The sequence below is a fragment of the Pelobates fuscus genome, chromosome 5 (assembly GCF_036172605.1).
Source record: "Pelobates fuscus isolate aPelFus1 chromosome 5, aPelFus1.pri, whole genome shotgun sequence".
Classification (NCBI taxonomy): Eukaryota; Metazoa; Chordata; class Amphibia; order Anura; family Pelobatidae; genus Pelobates; species Pelobates fuscus.
This window is the reverse complement of record NC_086321.1, coordinates 200,477,519-200,499,182: the sequence shown is the minus strand read 5'-3', so window position 1 is coordinate 200,499,182 and position 21,664 is coordinate 200,477,519. Positions and strand designations below refer to the sequence as shown.

At 34.9% G+C, this 21,664-nt stretch overlaps 1 protein-coding gene across 1 annotated transcript in view; it reads right to left on the bottom strand.

Annotated features, from left to right (window-relative positions):
- The window catches only part of CNTNAP4 (contactin associated protein family member 4), a 440,483-nt gene that overhangs the window by 122,782 nt on the left and 296,037 nt on the right, over positions 1-21,664 (bottom strand). Inside the window, exons 13-16 of the mRNA XM_063454951.1 lie at positions 11,416-11,613; positions 5,762-5,918; positions 5,440-5,567; positions 1,284-1,454 (exon numbers count right to left, since the gene is read on the bottom strand). Of these exons, the coding sequence (XP_063311021.1) occupies positions 1,284-1,454; positions 5,440-5,567; positions 5,762-5,918; positions 11,416-11,613 (654 nt within the window). The remainder of the gene's footprint in view (positions 1-1,283; positions 1,455-5,439; positions 5,568-5,761; positions 5,919-11,415; positions 11,614-21,664) is intronic.

Here is a 21,664-nt window from a genome sequence, read left to right as displayed (position 1 = left end):
GGAAAAAGTGCAGGAACACTGTTCCCATGCTTTCCTGCAGGACTCTAGTCCTGGTTGTATTTAGTATTATGTTTACAAGAAATGGCTCGTATCAACAAGGTCAGTCACTAAATACGTAATATGTTGAAGTGTATGGAAAACCAGATTATACTAGTCTAGCATAGTGAAACTGTAACAAATACAGCTGAGACTTTGTCCAAACGTAATTGTGCCCTAGAAAAATGTATACTGTCGACTCATTACAGCTCTACTCCTTTTAGCTAAGTGTAAGTGCTATATAATCCATTATGTGGACATTTTACTGCTAAATCTAGGTAGGTTCATTGCTCAAACAAGTGAAATTGTTACTTTCCAGGATCCATGGCCTTCATAGCAGCTTTGAACCATTAGCTCAAGCTAAGTACTCTCTGTCAATGAGCACAACTGGGTTTAGCCCAGAAGCAGAACCTCTGGTAGCAAAGAAGACAGCAGCAGTCAGGCAATGGACCCCAGGTAAGTTGTCAAACCATTCTTAAACTATTTGACTACTTATTCTGGGAGAGCACCAGGGCACTTCTGGCACCATAATGACTTCAGCAGGCTGTAATTAATATGGTGCTTGTTATGCTCCTTTAATTTAGGTTTACTTATCTGCTCTATTTAACAAATATGTTTTTTTGTAAGATGTGAAAAATAAAACTAAAAGAACGAAGCAACGCTTCTTTAACCTGCAACTGGACCTCCTGTCCATCATTATTATAAGCTTGGCCATTGGCACCTGGCAGTCAGCATACAGAAAATAGACAACAATAAGCATTGTTTGCCCTGGCTGTGCTTGGACTGAATTGGATATATATAAACTGGTAAATCTTTAATATAAAATTAAAAATAAAACTGAAAATCACATGAAAAAAGTTATACACAAGTTAAAGGTATTTTTCCAAGTGTTGAAGTTCCCAATTTAATTTTCTAATTTACATTCATAATTTTTAATATGCTGTATTGTTACAAGAGATCTTTTCATTTTTTCGTAGGTAAAAAGATTTATTATATTTAGCTATCAATTGTGCATTTTATTATTATTATTATTATTATTATTATTGAAAAACGCTACAAGTTTTGGCTCATTGTTTTTAGTGATTAAAGTTACATGTTTTCCTTCTGAGAATGGTTGGCATGATATTATTTTGGCAATACAAAACTCTTGCATCAACAATTGCTTTAGAAAATTATTTAACTATTGAATAATAAAATAGAAAGGTAAGTGTAATACATTTAAAAAAGGATAGTATGTCGATACTTACATTGCAATTCAATTCGGATAAAATCTTTAATCCCAAGATTTTCCAGAAATAATCCAGAAGGTGACGTAGTCTTGAAATAAAAGGACAAATCTACACTAAATTCACCTTGAAGTGTTGGGAAGTGAAGATATGATGATACGGTGGTAAACGAAGCCGAATTCCAAAAACTTCCTAGGCAAGAGAAAAGAAAAATACACTTACTGAAGTACTACAGTTTTATAATATTCTACTGAAGTATTTTCCTTCAAACAACACTGATTAAAATTATTCCATTATCAGTTTATTTAAACCTACTAAACTTGACTTTTATTGTAACATCTAACGAGATAAAAACTCCAACTGCACACATTATCAATGGCTGGTACTGTACAGTCCATCAAAAGCAAAGTTGTCTTCATATAATTCCTGTAGTAAGAAAAATATACTGTAAAGGTCATGATTGTTATCGCAAAAAAAATAATAAAAAAATTAATAGCAAGTCATCTAAGAAATCATTGCATCATTTATACACAGATATCACTGGTCATATGTCACATAATGAGAAATAAATTGTAAGATTGCAGTGTAATCCTAAAATAGGATAGTAGTTGGTACTGTATAAGTCATGCCATTTAAAATTATAAATAACATTTCAGACCCTAATTAACATTATAATGTGGCTCTGTCACATGACACCTCCTTTACCTAAATCACTGTAAAATAATATTATGATTTACTATTCAAATATTTTTTAAAATCAAATCCAACTATATTATACTTCACTGTAACTATCAATGAAAGGTCTGGCAACTTTTCATTGTGGAGGTGGTTATTTTGGTATTGCATCATATATTCAACATTTTCAGGAACAGTCACTGTTAAAATGGATTGCAGAAATGACCTGCTTGTCATCAGCCATAAGATGTCTGCTAGACAGTTTAGCTGATCAGTGCCAAGTTTTTAAGTTGTTGGTATATGGCAGTTTTTTCTAGCTACATCAAAATATTTATTTAATTTGAGGACTATTTTACTGCAAGAAAATGGTAGACCCAGTGACATTAATACATTAATGTAAGAATACAGTCATTCCATCATACAGTTCATTTTTGTTAATGAAGCATTAGTGTAGATGCTATGTCCATATCTATTTATACACATAGAAGACTGACACATTGTTCCTCTCTCTCCCTTCACTATGGTAGGTGGTAGTAATAGTATTTAGCATTTCTTCAAATATGGCAGCTAATACATCTAGCACACAATATATGTAAGTGTGGGGAGGGTGTATTGAGATAATGCCTAAAAAAATAAATTAAAGACTACTTCCCCAATATTTCCCCATAAATGGTGAAACGGTGGTTTCAGGCTAATGAATCTTTCATTTTTCACAGCTCTCTTTTTTATCTAAACAATTTTGAATTTCGCTTCCCCTATGACAGGAGAAGGTTCAACCCTCTTGTCACTAATTATGGGGATATCCCAAAAAACATACAGTATCAACATGTGCCAATTCTTCTGTCAAAATGTCTTTACCGATCAAAAAAAAAAACCTCGTACTTGGCCTCTCTCATGCTGTTATATAAAGTGCTATTTGTAATAATTAATTTTAAAGTTGCATTAAAAAACTTAGCCAATGTTGTCCAATAACTATCACCTTCTGCCCTTTTAAATATACCCCTTATCAAGTTGACACAAGTTATTTAAAGTCAGGCCACTGCAATTCTCTAGTCATTCACTAATAGTAGTTAGAAAGTAAAAAAAAAATAATAATAATAAAAATAGCTTGAGCTAATAATGACAAAATGTACAATAGTCCTTTGAGACACATTACACATTAAATGTACTTTAGGCTAATGACCTTTACAGTAAACCTGTCTATTAAACTTACAGTAAACCTGTCTATTAAACTATTCTTAATGTTTTTGAACATGGAATATTACAAGTAATAAAGCATGTATGTGTTATTTAGTAAAGCAAACATAAAAAAATAAATAAATAATTTTTAGTTGCATCTTTTGATTTACCCTTGCTATTAGAAGATACTGTATTACTGTTCTCTTTAGTCAGAAACACCACTTGTCCAATCAAAGCCTTAAGGCAATTTAAATGTCTGAAACTGGCGCAGAGCATGTTTGGGAGATACTCCAAATGCACATATAAGACATGAAGATGGCTACTTGTAGTAAGCAAAGGTCACTACCAACTATGTATGTATGCGTGCCCCTCACTGAAGTCTTTAGTTCATCTGACTTGCATCCAATTACTAAAAACCATCAACAATGCATCTCATAGACAAGAATTAAAACCACTTTATGTTGAACCTCGGTTTCATAGGAAGTAAAACCAGAAATTCTCCCAGTGGTCGTCTTGATAGCCAGGGGATACTAGTAAGGGAATTTATAAATGTGCAGATATCTATTGAAATCAGCATTTTTATCAAATAAGCCATGGAGGACATCAAGTTATGGACTTAAGCAAGCTGAAGTCCTTTTGGAGAATGGAGTGTCCCTGTAATGCTTCCTCATTTACCACCATTTACAAAATGTTATCTTGTTGATTACTTTAATAGTTAATTTTTTTTTTTTTGCATAGTCATTGCTTTCTTTATAATAAAGTTTGTTTTTCCCTGAAAACAGTAAAAATATTTGGATGTAAATGAGTTATATACTTCTATGTTTATATAAATACGATATATCAGAATATATGAAAATTACATGTAGGTCTAAATGATGTAAGAACTTTCAAATAGGAACTGGTGCAAATACATTGAAATCAAACTTTTATAACTAGTTAACCTTCATTGTTTTCACGTCATAGAGTTTACTCAAAATGTGTAACATTTTTAAAGGAACACATATATAGCCTAGTATGTGTAAAGGATCACTATAGGATCAGGAACACAAACATGTATCCCTGAGCCTATAGTGTTAAAGCCACCATCTAGGCCTCCTGGCCACCTCTCGCCTCCCTAAATATAGTAAAATCTTACTTCTATTCAAGGCTGAAGCTGCTGCCTCTGCCTGTAAACTGCCTCAGTCTACTGACATCATCAGAAGTGGTTGTCTGAACCAATCACAATGCGTACCAAAAGGATTGACTGAGACTGTAGGAGGCAGATCAGGGGCAGAGCCAACCCAAGTCAAATACAGCCCTGGCCAATCAGCATCTCCTCATAGAGATTAATTGAATCAATGCATCTCTATGAGGAAAGTTCAGTGTCTGCATGCAGAGGGTGGAGACACTGAATGGCAGTGCTGCTTGCTCTGCAGGACTGCCCAAAGAAGCAGTTTAAGCAGCCATCTGAGGAGTGGCCAGTGGAGTTATCACTAGGCTGTAATGTAAACACTGCATTTTTTCTGAAAATACAGTGTTTACAGCAAAAAGCCTGAAGGGAATGATTCTACTCACCAGAACAAATGCAATAAGCTGTAGTTGTTCTGGTGACTATAGTGTCCCTTTAATGGAACATTTTATGAGAGTATCCTTTAATAACTGGTATATTTTTAAATAATCAGTGAGATATATACATAAAATATAACAAACAGTAGCACAAAACAGGATGCTCACAGATGTCAGCTCCAAAAGGATAGGGCATTTTTCTACCAGAAAGAACGTTTATCAAGACACAATACAAACGGAGCAACTCTATTATATAGGAAAACAAACTGATAGATAGATAGATAGATAGATAGATAGATAGATAGATTTTAGCATTTCAATAGCCTTTGCCTGATAAAGATGTCCTCTTTGAAGGATTCTTCACTTTTCGTATAGTGTTAGATAACGTTTGATCTTATTATACATAAAAGTGACTCATATTCTGCTAATTACTTCTTTGTCCTATATTAAGCTGTTCAAGAACTGCTGCTGCACTGTGCATTTAAATTATAAGCACAGTGGAGTTTATTCACTAAACAGTGAGCCGTGGTGACTGATATTGAAAAAATATGTAAATTTAGCTTAGTTAAAAGCGCTTATTTATTTTTAAATTCTTCTAAAGTAAAGAGACTCACATTCAAAACTATAGCCCCTTAAACCCATCCTTAGGAACACCAATGGATCACAATGTATTAATAATACATAACAAAGCAACATGTAAAAAATACCATGTCATTAAAATGATATGTTATTTTATTATGTATTATATGTATTATATTACTTTTTATGTATTACTTACTGTCTCCCGAGCATAGTAAAGGGCCAAGCTTATAAGCAGCTTCTGAATGCTGTCTGTCAGTGTCTGTTATCACAATTTGCATAACTGGTAGGTGATCTTTATTAGAAAGGAATCCTGTGTCATTTGTCCTAAAAGATAAAAAACAAAAAAACATATATAGATATATTTAAATGATCAGTGCTAATAGATTACAAGGAAATAATGCCCCATAAGTCCATATAAACACTGCAAAAGTAGGTGATGGTGGAGAGTTTGTTTCTAATTGACAAATAAGAGCTGCAAATGGCAGTTTGCCTTATAATAGGTCATAAATAATATTTACCATTCATTTCTGTCAGCATCACAATTACAAAAAAGTTCAGCTTCAATGCAATTTCCTTCTAGTCCACATGAACATTTCTTGATATCTGATGAAGCACCACTCCAGTAAGATTGTGTTTCATTTGTTCGTCCAACCCACCAACTAAATGGAATATGACCTAAAATATTAAAAAGTGATAATAAAATATACTGAATCATTTGGACTAGAAAGCCTGTGAATAAAACGGTAAAATAGCTAAGCAGTTACAAAATGTAGTAAGAAAATGTTAACTGAGTCATTGTTACATTTTATAAAATTAATTTATAGCAAGAAAAACAAAATAGCATATATGCAACATACATTCGAAAATCTTCACAACTATTCCAATTTCATTTATTTCTTATGTAGTATCCTCATACATGGATGTGGTGCAGTTGTGCAATCTCCAAAATGGCTATTCACAAAATCTAGCATATTCTTAACAACATACATTGCCCTGTTAGTATGAGTTAATTATTGCTAAAAGAAGGTGGACCTATGATATACATAAGTATAGCAAGTCAACTATTCACAAAGATCTGGCATAGACCCAATGAAAAAAAACTTGTTTGAAGAACAATGCACTGGCAAATTGACAAATAGTTTAAAATAATTTAAAAAAATAAAGACTTTCCCAAGAACTTCACAAAACACTTTTTTATCCTATGGGCTGTAGGATTAAGCGTACAATATTATGTCAGAATCCATAATACCACCTATTACATTTTTATTTTCAAGAGAAAAATGCAAACATTGCAGTGTAAGTTTTACAAATAGTATGTGCATCACAGTATACAGATCCTTGTGGCAAGGTATGTTCAAAATTACACATTTCTATAGAGTGTGACTAAGGTTACATTACAATAAGATATGAAACACAAAACAAATATGACAGGTAAAATATGGTGCATCAGGTTAGATGAGTTTTCGATATATAAGCTAAGGGCTGATCCTAGGGTCACAGACACCTTTGGCTCCCCAGGTATGAGCTAAAGTGGGCTCAGAAGATGTAGTGGGGAGATTAGTTGCATTAGTGGGTGGTTACATCTGACAGTCATCCTCATTACCTTGCCATCTTTAGAAACGTTCAGTAATAGTAGTAAAACATTGACTGAATACTGCTGCTGAGTGTCTGATTTAAATGAGTGCACTCCTCGTCGGATATAGTCTGAAACCACAACATGAAGGACTAGGAGACAGGCAGTATTATTCACTAAACGAAGTTTTTGTGAAAGAAAATCTAAACTGCTCAATCTTGGCAAATTTTGGTCTAAATTATGCAGTTCAGATTTTTATTTTCTAAAACTAAACATTTAGTGAATTACCCTTTGACAAATGTGCAATTCTTTTTATACACGTGTGTAATTTCCAAGTGTATTATGCATATGTGTGCGTCTAGTAATGTATGTGTATTATATGGATGTTTATATATATATTATAAGCATAATAATTTTTAAAAATCTGCTTGATTTTGTGAGTTAATACACATTCATTAATATATATTGTGTATATGTATAAAAGCATAATACTCTCACAAATAGCATAAATAAAGCAAAACTATATTTATTTATTTTTAAATCCAACCTGTCATTTTAAAGAAAAACAGAGATAGACACACTGGTACACATGCACTGGCACATGGTCATTGGTGCCCACACATACACACACTCAAAGACACTGCTGCACAAACACACTCATGCTGTATCCCATACAAACACTGGCACACAATCACAAATGCATACAAAAGCAGCAAATGTATTGGAGAATATGGCTGTAGATCAATAAATGAGATAAGGAAACACAAAGAAACATATATAGTGCAACACTGTATTACATGTATTAATTGCGCAAGCACAAATTGCGCTTACAGGATAATGTAGAATAAATCGAAGAAAGGTGCCCCCCCGATGTTTGTGGGGGGCTAATCCAGAACACTTCTTCCTGTAGCAGTGACACTGCGAGTATGTAAAACCAGAAACACACGATCAGGAACACACTCTCGGATAACCATTGTAGGGAAACCACGACAGGGCAATGAACTTAAGGAATAATTGAGTTTAAATAACCCTCTTGCAGATCCGATTGGCCGTACCTAGCTTTTGACCCCAAAACGTGCGTGCGTGTCTTTTGCGTGACATCACCCAAACGTCGACATCGTCTTTACCATGGACGGACGTGAGGTTATATAATAGCATCGGTCTGCATTGGCCGGCGTCCACCGCAAATGACAGGCATCATGGCAGAGGACCAGCACTCCTCTTAATCTTAGGATGGTAATTATCTCTGTGCTTGTCACATGGAGACGAAGGATACGTGATAGTTGGCAGACCCCTCAGGTTGGTGATGTTTGGGATTGTGGACAGTGCCTCTTTAACCCCTACTAGCATACTGTCTGGTGGCAGTTTTCCAATGATCTTTGATAATCCTGTCCGGTGGTCAAGGACTGCTAGCTTTTATATGATCATCTTTCTTGTATCCAAAGTTATGCCATCTTGAGGCAGAGATTCAGATTAGCAACCATCTGTAAGTATATTTGTCGGTATGGTAATTTCTTCCCTAGCTGTTTTGATGTTAGTGTAGATGAAGGTCTTCATAGTTCCCACATACATTTCATGTAGCCCTTCTCATTAGGTCTGCTGTTGGAGTAGCAGTCAAGTAGGTATATGTTCTCATTTTGTGTCCATAAATGGTTTGTTCTAGTAGACCACTTGTCATCAGATTGTCCTGGTTCCCTATCATCTTGTGTGGATTTTGTTAATCCATGCAAAATCTGAGTCGACATGACTCTCTTCATTCATGTTACCTCATACTATTGGTGGGAAGATACACATCGTTACATGTCTAGCCCAGAGACTTACTGGTGAGATGAACTGACAAGGATTTGAACATTACCAATCTAACCAGTCAATATATATACACTGATCAGCCAGAACATTAAAACCACTGACAGGTGAAGTGAATAACAAAGTGCCTTAAAACCCATCTCTTTAGGAAAGCTTATGGCCTCCAAGACTAACCCTTACCTCACATACCTGTCTCTTGCCCTCTCCTAAAGGGCAGCCCACCTTATTTGATTGTAAATTCCTGTCCTAATGTGTTTTACACCCCACATCCTATAGAATGTAAGCTCGTTTGAGCAGGGTCCTCTTCAACCTATTGTTCCTGTAAGTTTATTTGTAATTGTCCTATTTATAGTTAAATCCCCCTCTCATAATATTGTAAAGCGCTACGGAATCTGTTGGCGCTATATAAATGGCAATAATAAATAAATAAATAAATACCAAGGGGTGGTATATATTAGGCAGCAAGAAAAGGTTTTGTTACAGTAAGAGCAATAAGGATATGGAATTCTCTGCCTGAAGAGGTGGTTTTGTCAGAGTCTATACAGATGTTTAAATTGCAATTGGATAAATACTTGCAAAAACATAACATACAGGGATAAAATTTCTAATTAGTGGGTTAATAGCTGCTTGGTCCAAGGAGACATCTGAATGCTATTTTGGGGTCAAGAAGGAATTATTTCCTAGTTTGTAGCAAAATTGGAAGCACTTCAGACTATATTTTTTTGCCTTCTTTTGGATCAACAGCAAAAACATATGTGAGCAAAGCTGAACTTGATGGACGCAAGTCTCTTTTCAGCTATGTAACTATGTAAGTCAACAGTCAGTTCTTGAATTTCATGCAGGAAAAATAGGCAAGTGAAACGATCTGAGTATGGGCCAAATATTGATGGCTAGATGACTGGGTCAGAGCATGTGATATATAGCTTTATTTTGCCAAGGCATTCAATAAAGTTCCACACAATAGGTTAGTGTTGAACCTAAACCAAATTGGTCTAGAGTAAAAAATGCTAGTTCTTGGATAGAACATTGGCTTAAAGACAGAGTACAGAGAGTTGTCATCAATGGTAAATTTTCAAGCTGGACAAAAGTAGTCAGTGATGTCCCTAAGGGTTCTGCTCTGGTACCGCTTCTATTCAAAATATTTATAAATGATCTTGAAATAGGCATTGAAATTCAGGTTTCAGTGTTTGCATATGACACAATGCTCTGTAAAGTAATACCATGTGAGTAGGATATTGCTCACTGCAGATGGATTTAAACAGATTGGAGGACTGGGCACTCAAAAGGCAGATGCAAATCAATGCAGAAAAATGCAAAGTTATCTACTTTGGGGTAAAAAATGCACAAGCAACTTACACCCTAAGTGCTAGTGAATTAGAGATAACAACACATGAGAAGGATTTGGGAACTGTTACAGACAACAAATTATGCAACAATGTGCAATGTCAATCAGCAGTTGCTAAGGCCAGTAAACTATTGTCATGTATAAAAAAAGGGAATTAATTCTTGGGAGGAAAATATAATTTTGTCTCTTTATAAATAAATGTTAAGACCACACCTTGAATATGCTGAGCAATTTTTAGCAACTGTTCTCTAGAATGTGACACTAGAAAAAGTGCAGAGGCAAGCTACATGTAAATATTTAGAGGTAATATGACCACATTATGCAAATATATTAGGGGCCCAATTGTCTGGTAAACTATTCACAAACAGGACTATCCATAGGACACAAGGTTATGCATTTAGAATTGAAGGAATTTGATTTAGTCTAAGGCAAAGGAAAGGATGTGGAATTCTCTGCCTGAAGATATGTTTTTATTGTAGTCTGTACAGATGTTTAAACATCAACTGGATGAATACTTGCAAAATCATAATATGCAGGGATATCATTTTTAATCTGATCTGACTGCCATTCTTGGGTCACAAATACATTTTTTCCAAGTTTGTTGTAAAATTGGGAACCACTTCAAACTGGGTTTTAAAGCTTATTTGCTTAGACACCTACTAACAGCTGCAAATTTAATTATACCATGCTTTTGGAAGAAAGCAGATACTCCTTAAATTAGGGATTGAATCTCAAGGGCAGAATCAACCAGGATTATGGAGAAAATGCACTTTCCTTATCTCACAAATATATGTACATGAAAACCTGATCTCTGTGGTTCATGTTTGTCCAAACAAAAAGGTAAACCCTTGAGTCCACTGTTTGCCATTAGTTAATAAGTGATACCACTCTTAGCATAGTGTGTGTACATTATATTCTTATTTTATGTATTGTAAGCATCTTTTGGGATCGGCATAGCAATGAAGCCATTGATTTTATACATTGTGTTAATTTATTCTTTTCTTTTCTTTTTCTTTTGTTTTGGTACACTACTTCACTATGACTTTGATTGCCTTACATAATATGCAGGTGTGCGTGTGCAACAGCATTCTCCTCCCTATTAATTACTTTGCTCTACGGGACAAATTTTCAGTTAACATTACTGTCTAATCAGCACATTACATACAATACGGTAAGATGAGTTGCTGTGCTCATGGTATTTTGAGGAAAGCTTCCTGCCTTTTGCACTCTATTACCTAATGTATATTGTACCTTGTTTATTTTAACAATAAGAACAAAATAATATATACAGAGGCCAATATAAAAAAAAATAACATTTGAAAAAAAAACACCAATATTGTATTGACTATTTTATTTTTACACCGGATTTTAGTAAACATGCAGATTATCAATACATAATGTGTGGTAAATTATATGAAAAAAAAAAAATGATTCAGAATATAACTTACTTTGCTTGTGTAGAATCCGGGATTTTTTACAGTGGTAAGCAAGTTCTTGCGTGCAGTGTTCTGCGTTGTTAACTGTTGCCTGAAGTTGGTCGATATCAGCAGTGTACTTAAAATTCACTGTATGTGGGTTCTCCCTATTAGAGCTCTTGACCCTATTCAGTTCAGTATTGTTGTGATTTATGATTGTTATTGCAGTGTCTACATAAACCAAGATAACATAAAGGTTACATTTTCCATAGTAACATTAATACATAGATATTTTTGATTATTATATAGATCAACATGACTTGATAATTGATTTTAAACCACAAGTTGCATTCGTTTTTTGTTTAGCCCGCTAGCCTAACCCACTAGCTATTACCCTCCATTTATCAGACCAGAAGGTAGAAAAAGGGTTAGAAGTGAAGTAGGTGAACTTGGAATATATTATTAACATCTCAGTTCTTACAAAGTTAATGCTGGGATCTCATCTATTATATTGTAATTGTAACTCACCACTTCCACGTGTTTTTTTTTTTTTTTTTTTTTTTTACCTATGTGTCAGGGGAACTCAGCAAGATTCCTCAGCAATGTAATTTTAGAAGTTGTGGATACAAAAGGGACAGGAGATAGCAGAGCACATGACTCTCTTAACAAGTGTAAATTGTATTTGTCATCGGAATTATAGTTGTTCTGTGTCATACAAAGAATGTTATTGAATTTATAACATTAATAGCTAATATAAGCAATAGATTAATATGTGATAAATTATAAAATATTTATTTTGCTACATGAAATACTCAGTTCAAACTTTATTTTCTTTTATGTTTTTAGTCTATTCAGAGAAAAAAAAATATTTTTAGAGATGAGACACAGATTAACAAATATATTAATTATTCCAATTATGAAACATTGAGTAGTATAGTTAGAAGACTTACATGAACCAAAACAATTACATTTAAATAACTTATAAACATTTAATATATCAGTCATCTTAAAAGTTAAACAAATATGTAAAACCACAATTCCATATATGTTGGCACTCTGTTGTCACCGATGGTGCTTGTATCTTCTTTAAAAGAAATACATGGCATCTGAAATAATAGTAGACCCAAGCCAAGACAGACTATAACTACTATCTGGATCTATGTATAAGGACTATGGGCTCTGTACATTGGTGTATGCTCATTAGGCTTTTTTGTTTATGCTAATTTACTTCTATGTCGTCTTTCGTGTATATAATTGTGTATGAATTTGGTGTTTTGCTACAGCAAGGTATATGATTCATATCCTCCGATACGTTATACACCATTATATAAATTATGTTTTGAATATACAACAATTAATTAAATATTCATTCATCTTAAGCATTGATTTTTTGAGTGCAGTATCATTTTGTAATTTTTGCTAACCAAATATGTAACCTGATAAAATCTAATTCTGAGGAGTACACTACATTTGACAATGTAAGAAAGCCATATTCAACAGACCATGGCCTTTGATTCATTGCCACCTATTGCTTAAAGCTTGGATATGTACATTGACATAATTTGCATATTTGCATTTCCATCATAAACATCCAACAGGTCTTCAGGACATGGGTGGGTAAGAAATGTTGAAAAACATAAATACAACACCGCACTCTGAAATTATTGCAAAAAAATGTGCAATCGAAAAGTTTTATGGGCTTTTACTATATCAAGAGTTATCTTATTTACTTGATTATATATTGCTCGATATATAATGTATAGGGAGAGATATTAGCAGTAGAACGAGGGAAGTGGGTGAGACCTCACTTGGAGTATTGTATGACCATATCTCCAGGAGGATATTGATACTTTGGAAAGAGTACAGAGAAGGGCTACTAAACTGGTTCATGGATTGCAGGATAAAACGTACAAGAAAAGGTTAAAGGATCTTAACATGTATAGCATGGAGGAAAGACGAGACAGGGGGGATATGATTGAAACATTTAATACATAAAGGGAATCAAAACAGTAAAGGAGGAGACTATATTTAAAAGAAAAAAAACTACCACCACAACAAGAGGACAAAGTCTTAAATTAGAGGGGCAAACATTTAAAAATAATATCAGGAACTATTACTTTACTGAGAAGGTAGTGGATACATGGAATAGCCTTACAGCTGAAGTGGTAGAGGTTAACACAGTGAAGGAGTTGAGCATGCCTGGGATAGGCATTAGGCTATCCTAGCTATAAGATAAGCTAGGGACTAATGAAAGTAAATAAAATATGACAAAGTTGGAATTCCAATTACCCCTAAATACCTGTTATTTGTGATTGTATGTGTATTTCTACACTCTGGGCTACTATACAAATAGGGGTAAGTGGAATTCCAACTTTGTTATATTTTATTTACTTCTGTATTGGGTTCCACCCCCATAGTGCCCTGTAGTGCATAATTTTTATAAAATATTTTTTTTTAATAAACATATTTTGCACCTATACTTGGAGTTTCATCTGCTTGAATCACCTGGATCGCTAGCCAGTATTTGGCACCCTTGAGCCTGATTTACAGAGCCTGGTACTGCTCTAGATAATGTGAGTGGGAGTCATATATTTTGCACCTATACTTGGAGTTTCATCTGCCTGAATCACCTGGATCGCTAGCCAGTATTTGGGACCCTTGAGCCTGATTTACAGAGCCTGGTACTGCTCTAGATAATGTGAGTGGGAGTCATATATTCATTGATTATTTATCAGTTATTATACAGTTCGCACTATGCTGTTATTTATTCTTTTCTTGTTTTAGTCTATATCCCAATCAATCTCTACTCTGTTTGTATTACAATCTAGTTTTATATTGGTAATATTATCCATTTGTGTTGTGATCACATTGGGGAGGTGTATATACTGTCTCTTAAAATTGTACTACTAATATCTGGTGCATAAGGGAAGCACTAGGGTACCGGTTACACCACTTGTATATTTTCACTATATACAAAACTGTCATAATTTCAGTGAAGCGCCTACTCACAATTTTTTCTTTCTTAAAGAAAACAAAATGCATCATTTAAAGTCAAGAGTAAATACGATCCATTACCCAATCAGGCATCAATTAAAACCTTCTTAAAGAAGATGAAGAGTGAGAAGAATAATATCATAAAGAATCATAAGATGAAACATTCAAATACAACTAAGAATGAATGTAACTTAATAAAGAACTTGTATAATATCCCTTCGCTCGTGATGCGACCAGCCTTAAAACCTCTTGCAAAAGCTGCAGATCTCATCTGCTGCCTTTATAAGCCCCCCTTCAAATCTCACCCAGACCTTCTGTGGCTGTACAATCACAAACTTCCCAACGCAAATCAATGAGAAGTCTTTACAAGGCAGGTGCTCTGGGCAATTGCTGCCTCTTGAGCTCAGCTCCACAGAGCTAACCAAAGCAGAAAGGAAGAGGACCAGTTGTCAGATCAAGTTCCTGGTGGTGTAAACAGGTTAATTTATAAGAATAAAAATCAGAAAAAAGGAGGCTGCACCATGGGAGAGTAATTTACAATAAAGCCTTTCAGAAATATAGAAAATACAAAAAACATTAAAAAGATATACACGTTTTAAAATCAAAAAACCACAGTCCAAAGTTTTTGAGTGGATTATAGTCTTTCAAATAAAGAAAAATTTATAATACCGCTGCATGGTGGGTCAGAATACAACTGGAGTTCCAAAGTATGCAATATGCTCTTGTAGGACAAAACCAAATGACAATCCTGTATCTTGATTGTCACTGGGGTACACTGTGTTCCAGTTATTATTTTTAGAGCCCCCAGCTGCTGCCGGTGGGTGGGGTCTATAGGCACCCATTTTTTTAATGCCCTACTCACGGGGCATGGGTGGGTGCATGGGAGGAACACTATGTCCCCTGATGACACCCAGATAGTATCTTGTGAATTCCAAGAATGCTTTAGCTTTTGTCTCTTTTTTCTTATTAATTATTGATTGTATTAATTCAACAGTCTTTATGGATTTTTATTTGGCCTTTTCTGGGACTTAAAACAAATATTTTAGGAAAAATTAATTATCTAATGGTAAGTATAATTTTTTTTTCATTTTCAGGAATTTAGTTTATTGTGCTCCCCCCTCACTATTGTTAGTGTGAGGGGGGTAGGAAGCCTTTTATTTTATTAAGTGGGGAGAGACTAGAAGCTTGGGGACCCCTTGTCACTTCCGGGGGGGATTATTTTATCAACTAGCCCCCAACTATCACCAATAGGTAGGGCAGTGGGAGTCACTTAGGGCTACCATCCACCGCTAATGGGGGGCAGAAGAGGCAGAAGAGGAAGACAATAAGTCCCCATTCTTGTCACTTAGGGCACTCACCTGCCACTAATAAGTGAGGGCCAGGGGGGAGACAATAGGTGTCCCCCCTTTGTCACTTGGGGCCCACACCCATCACTAATGTCACCCACTGCTAATAGGTGGGGGCAGTCGGGGGACACTAGGTCCCTAGTTTATTTTAATAGCCTATACTCATGGGGAATGGGTAGGGGTAGAAGTCCCCCATTAATTATTTAAATTTGATCCCCACTATGGAGGCATATTATTAGATTTGGGGGTGTCTCACTGTTTAGTAGACATGTCCATACCCATGGCATAGCAAGTAGGGGCATTAGGGAAGTTTTAATCTTCCTTATACTAATATGGGGGCCATATTGACCCCCATTGAGTGAGAAAAGGGTATGGGGGGATTAGGTTTTTACATATTACAAGGAGGGAGCTGCAAGCTGGTAGTTCCCTCCTTGTAAGTAACTAAAAAAAAAAACATAAAAAGGCCGAATTTAAATTCGGTCTTTGTTCGTTCTTTGAAATTCCTATTGAATTGTCTGTCTTACATTTCACAGTGCTATCTAATGTGAGAAGATAGCCAAGATCAGAACATGAAATTTTAAGGTATATAGAGGTGAATTGTAGGACCTATGGGCATTTGGGGTTGACTAGGAGGACAATCAATTGTAGTGAAGTCGGGAGGGGTTAAAAAAAAAACGGATGAGGCCATGTCAGTGCCGCTTTGAAATTTCATTGTCTATTACCCTATTTAAATTTTAGATGGAAGTACATTTTTCATTGGCTTGCATTTTGAGAAAACCATGTACACCAACCAGGTTCAACTGGAAATATGTATGTTTTATAACAAAAAAAGGTATAAAAAGAAGGACTTGACAGGTAATTTCTAAAGTACCTCGGTTGATCTAGATCTAGAAGTGTAAAATATATAAATGTAACTTTTCAAACTCTTATAAGAACACTGACACTTAATGCTTTTTAGAGAGCAATATATTTCTTCCATATGTTGATAAACTAGTATAAATGTCAGAAACAAGGCATCTGTTGAATTGGGATTAAGGGGATATACAAGGTTTTTTTTTTTAAAATAGAACAGACAAACATATGTTTCATTCTGTCAGGTTAAATATTTAAATGCAGTCAGGATCAGCAAAATTTTCTTATCTTGTTGAACGTTGACTAACTTATGAAAATACCAGCAGATGTTCATTAATACTCATGGGTAAAATACAATCTATTATGTGTTTTAAATTTGGAAGTCAGGCTGAAAACTGTAATGCAATATGCTCTCCTTAGACTTCAGGGTCTATTATATTAATGTGAATTTGTTTTTCTGTACAAATGTGTAGCTTATAGTCAACAGGATTGGCCCTGTTCTTTAAGGATTCTTTACAAATATGAAATTGCAGATAAGAGTGAAGCAACAGAGCATATACTTATTAATCATAGATCTACTTTGGCACAGCTTTTCCACTTGAACACTTCTACTTATTTTTATGTTTAGAGAAAATGTATATTACATTTGATGTCAACGTAACATCAGCAGCAAAAAGGGACATTATTGCTAATGTTAGTAAGTGTTGAGATGACTGCATCTTTAAGACCAGCAGGACACGGCCCCTGTAGTGTCTAGGTCTGTGTGTGTGACAGTGTGCGTGACAGTTGTGAAACTATTTATTAGTAGTTAGTGAGAAATCAGCTAGTGAAGCAGATATGTGCTTGAGAATGAATAATAGGTTGACTAAAGTCCCATGTTCCCTCTCATTGACACCTTGCCTGTGTTTGCACAACACAGGAATAAACTGGACATATGAATTGACCTATTTGAATTATATTGTACAGCAAATAGCATAGGAGGTAAAAAACAACTAACCATTTCCTAACATCTACTGGTCCAGTGGCTTAGAGCACATTAAGGGACACCTCTCACCAAACAAACCTAATGGAGAACCCCTGGATGACTTAATATTTTTGTTATTTGGCCAATAACAGCCTAAACACTAGAGACAGCTGAACAGTTTACATTTTAAACACACAAAGAACTGCAGAATGAGAATAACACAACTTATGTTTTCACTTTAAAAGAACACAATAGCATTAGGAATACAAATGTGTATTCCTACTGCTATAGTGTCCTAGTCACCAACTAGTGGACCACCTTCCTACAAAGGTCAAAAAGGTAGTTTACTTACCTTTTATCCCATGCTGCCCTCTCTGTGGCTGTCCACATCTCCTTGGCTGGGATCATCAATCAATCAATCAAAATTTAACCCCTTAAGGATGGTGGGCGTTCTATGCCGTCCTTGGGGACCAGTCTCTAAACGCCAGCGGGCGGCATAGAATGCCCAATCCGTCCTATCTACTTACCCGTTCGCTGGCAATCTCACGCCGGCGATCGCGGTGTGGGGACTTACCAGGGAGCCCAGGGAGTCCCCCTCGTACCTCTTTGGCCCCCCAGGGCCATGGATCGCGAGGTCCTTGCAAGGACCTCGCGATCACATGGACGGCATAGCCGTCCATTGCAATGCCAGCAGGGGGAGTGCCAGTAATGACAGGTACTCCTAGTGCTGCCTGAAAATAGTAAAAAAATGTTTTTAAAGATACAGTTTAAAATAAAATATATATAATATATATATATATATTAATATCAAAATACACGTACAATGATATAATAAGTATAAATAATTAAAAAAAATATTAAAAAATAATTTAAAAAGTCAACGTTTCAGCTCCCACATGGAGCTTTCATCAGGACAAAACATGTTTTGTCCTGATGAAAGCTCCATGTGGGAGCTGAAACGTTGACTTTTTAAATGGATTGAATAAAAGTAAAATTTTATTTGAAAATCTCTATAAAGTCCTTGAAGTGCGGTCATTTCTGCTATGTCTACATGATCCTTGCCAGACCAGCACCGGGAACCACAGGATTACACCAGGCGTGTAAGCCCTCGGTTTATATATATATATATATATATATATATATATATATATATATAAAAACAAGGGACTGGCTGCACTCACCTAAACATGCTTAAATGGGGTGCTGCTGGGGGCCAATAAGTACAGTAAAAATAGAAATCCAGCGCACTCACTTATAAACTAAACAGCTACTTTGATGCTGACCGATTTGACTAGTTTATTAAAAACACCTAATCTTGGCAAAAAATAATGGGGGTTTAGTTACACTATATGATCATACATTGCATAAGCCTGACACAAACGTCAATGCACCCCATCTTTGGCAGGTCCTACTCTCACTGCCAACTGTCTACTAAATGAGCTACTCACTTGGGGAAATCCTTCCATCTCGAGTTCTCTGCAGTACAAGGCTTAAATAGGGTCCTGAGATGAGACACCTGTGACAGGGGTCGGTGCAAAACCAAGGAGCTGGCTTGACTCCTAAATATATATGGGAAAACAAGGGGCTGGCTGCACTCACCTAAACACGCTTAAATGGGGTGCCTTGATTTCTATTTTTACTCTATTTTTACTATCTATATATATATATATATATATATATATATATAGTAAATATATATATATGTGTGTGTAAATTCATTCTAACTGTTTTTTAAAATTAATATATATATTGATATCAAAATACATGTAGAACAAAATAATATATATCTCTATTGATATCAAAATACATGTAGAACAAAATAATATATATCTCTATATACCTAAGTATATACGTATATATCACTGTATGTATACCTATATATAAATAAAAATAATAAAAAAAAATATATATATATATATATATATATATACACACGTGTATATATATAATAATTCTAATTATATATTTATGCAATAATTTTACATAATTAGGTCATTTTATTAATTACAATATGCGGGACCTGCCTGACAACACAGGCCAAAAGTCCAGGGAATTTAATTTGCTAGCACTATATTTAACCCTGTAACTTTCCAAGACACCATAAAACCTGTACATGGGGGGTACTGTTTTACTCGATAGACTTCGCTGAACACAAATATTAGTGTTTCAAAACAGTTAAATGTATTACAATGATGATATCGTCAGTGAAAGTGACATTTCTTGCATTTTTCACACACAAATGGCACTAACACTCACGATATAATTGTTGTGGTACGTTTTACTAATATTTGTGTTCAGCGAAGTCTCCCGAGTATAACAGTACCCCTCATGTACAGGTTTTATGGTGTTTTAAAAGTTACAGAGTCAAATACAAGGCTTGCGTTTCAGTTTTTTCACATTGAAAGGTTGGTTATGTTGCCTTTGAGACCGTATGGTAGCCCAGGAATGAGAATTACCACCATGATGGCATACCATTTGCAATAGTAGACAACCCAAGGTATTGCAAATGGGGTATTCCAGTTTTTTTTAGTAGCCACTTAGTCTTAAACAATGGCCAAACTTGTCGTTCAAATTATTTTTTTGCATTTTTCACACACAAACAAATATTAACGCTAACTTTGGCCAGTGTTTGTGACCAAGTGGCTACTAAAAATGACTGGTATGCCATCATTGGGGTAATTCTCATTCCTGGGCTACCATATAGTCTCAATTGCAACGTAACCAATCTGGCGAATTTGAATGTGAAAAAACTGAAAAATGTAACATGCTATATTTGACCCTGTAACTTTCCAAAACATCATAAAACCTGTACATAGGGGGTACTGTTTTACACATGAGACATCACTGAATACAAATATGTGTATTTTATTACAGTAAAAGCAAACAGTATTATAACATTAACAGTTAGAATGTCACGTAGAACTAAAAAATGTTTTAACATTCTTATTTTCTCCCATTTTTAAATATTTTATTCATATTAAATTATGTTTCATATCTAAATATTTGATGTTAAATGAAAGCCCTGTTTCCCCTGAATAAAATTATATATAATAAGTGTGGGTACGCATAATAGGAAAGAGGCGACTTACGCCTGAACAGACATATAGCGCAAATTCAAGTTTTTGTTTACGTTTTGTTTTGATCACAACGTGTACATTTGTCCTTAAGGGGTTAAGGAATATAGACTGAAAGTAAACATACTGAAGAATTTGTTTTTACATGATAGTTCATAGTACTGTGCACATTATAGAGGACAAGACAGGCCACCATATGTCTAAGGAAAAGGTGAAACTCCTGTCAGTATATCTCCGTTACATTCTTATTTGTTTGCTCAATTATTATCATAGATTCCTAAAACAATTTGGCTCATATACTATAAAAACAGTAAGCCTGGACTGAGTTGTGTGGTATGACATTCCAACAATAACACCAACTTCTTCTGGAATCAAGGCTCCTTGTCCACTATGATCATAAAACTTTGGTACAAGATAACAATGCTTCACCATTATGTCTGATGGTTGTGAATGTCCTGTTTCTTTTGCATCTAGATGTCTCTGGATGAGAAACATAATGCTCAGGTTGATCGAGAAGCTCTCTCAATATTTTGGACTGTAAAAAAATTCCACATTTATTTTTCCAGGCAGACATTTTACTCTGATCATAGATCAAAAACCAATAATGTCAATTTTATACCATCAGGAGGGTATCTCTAACACAACAGTGGCTCAACTTTAGTATTATGTACTTCAGATTGCAGCTTACAACTACTCAATTAAATATAGATGCCATAGTGATCATACTAATGTGGATATGTTTTCAAGATTGCCAATGGTACATCACATGACATCCCAAATAATTGAAACTCACCCTTAGCCTTTGAATTTAACTTTCCAAAATGATTGCTAATTATACATGCTCTGATTCTAGGTTACATGAGATTAAGTTGTTTAACATGGCACATCAGAATGTAGTAAAAATTAGCAATTCACTATAAATTTATATACAGTGGAGAGCTAAAAATAAGTGCAGATTGGTGATTTACACAGTGATATCACTTATAAAAACATTTAACCATGTTATTCTTGATTCTTTATAAAATATGTTTTGTGTATATTCTTAAAAATTT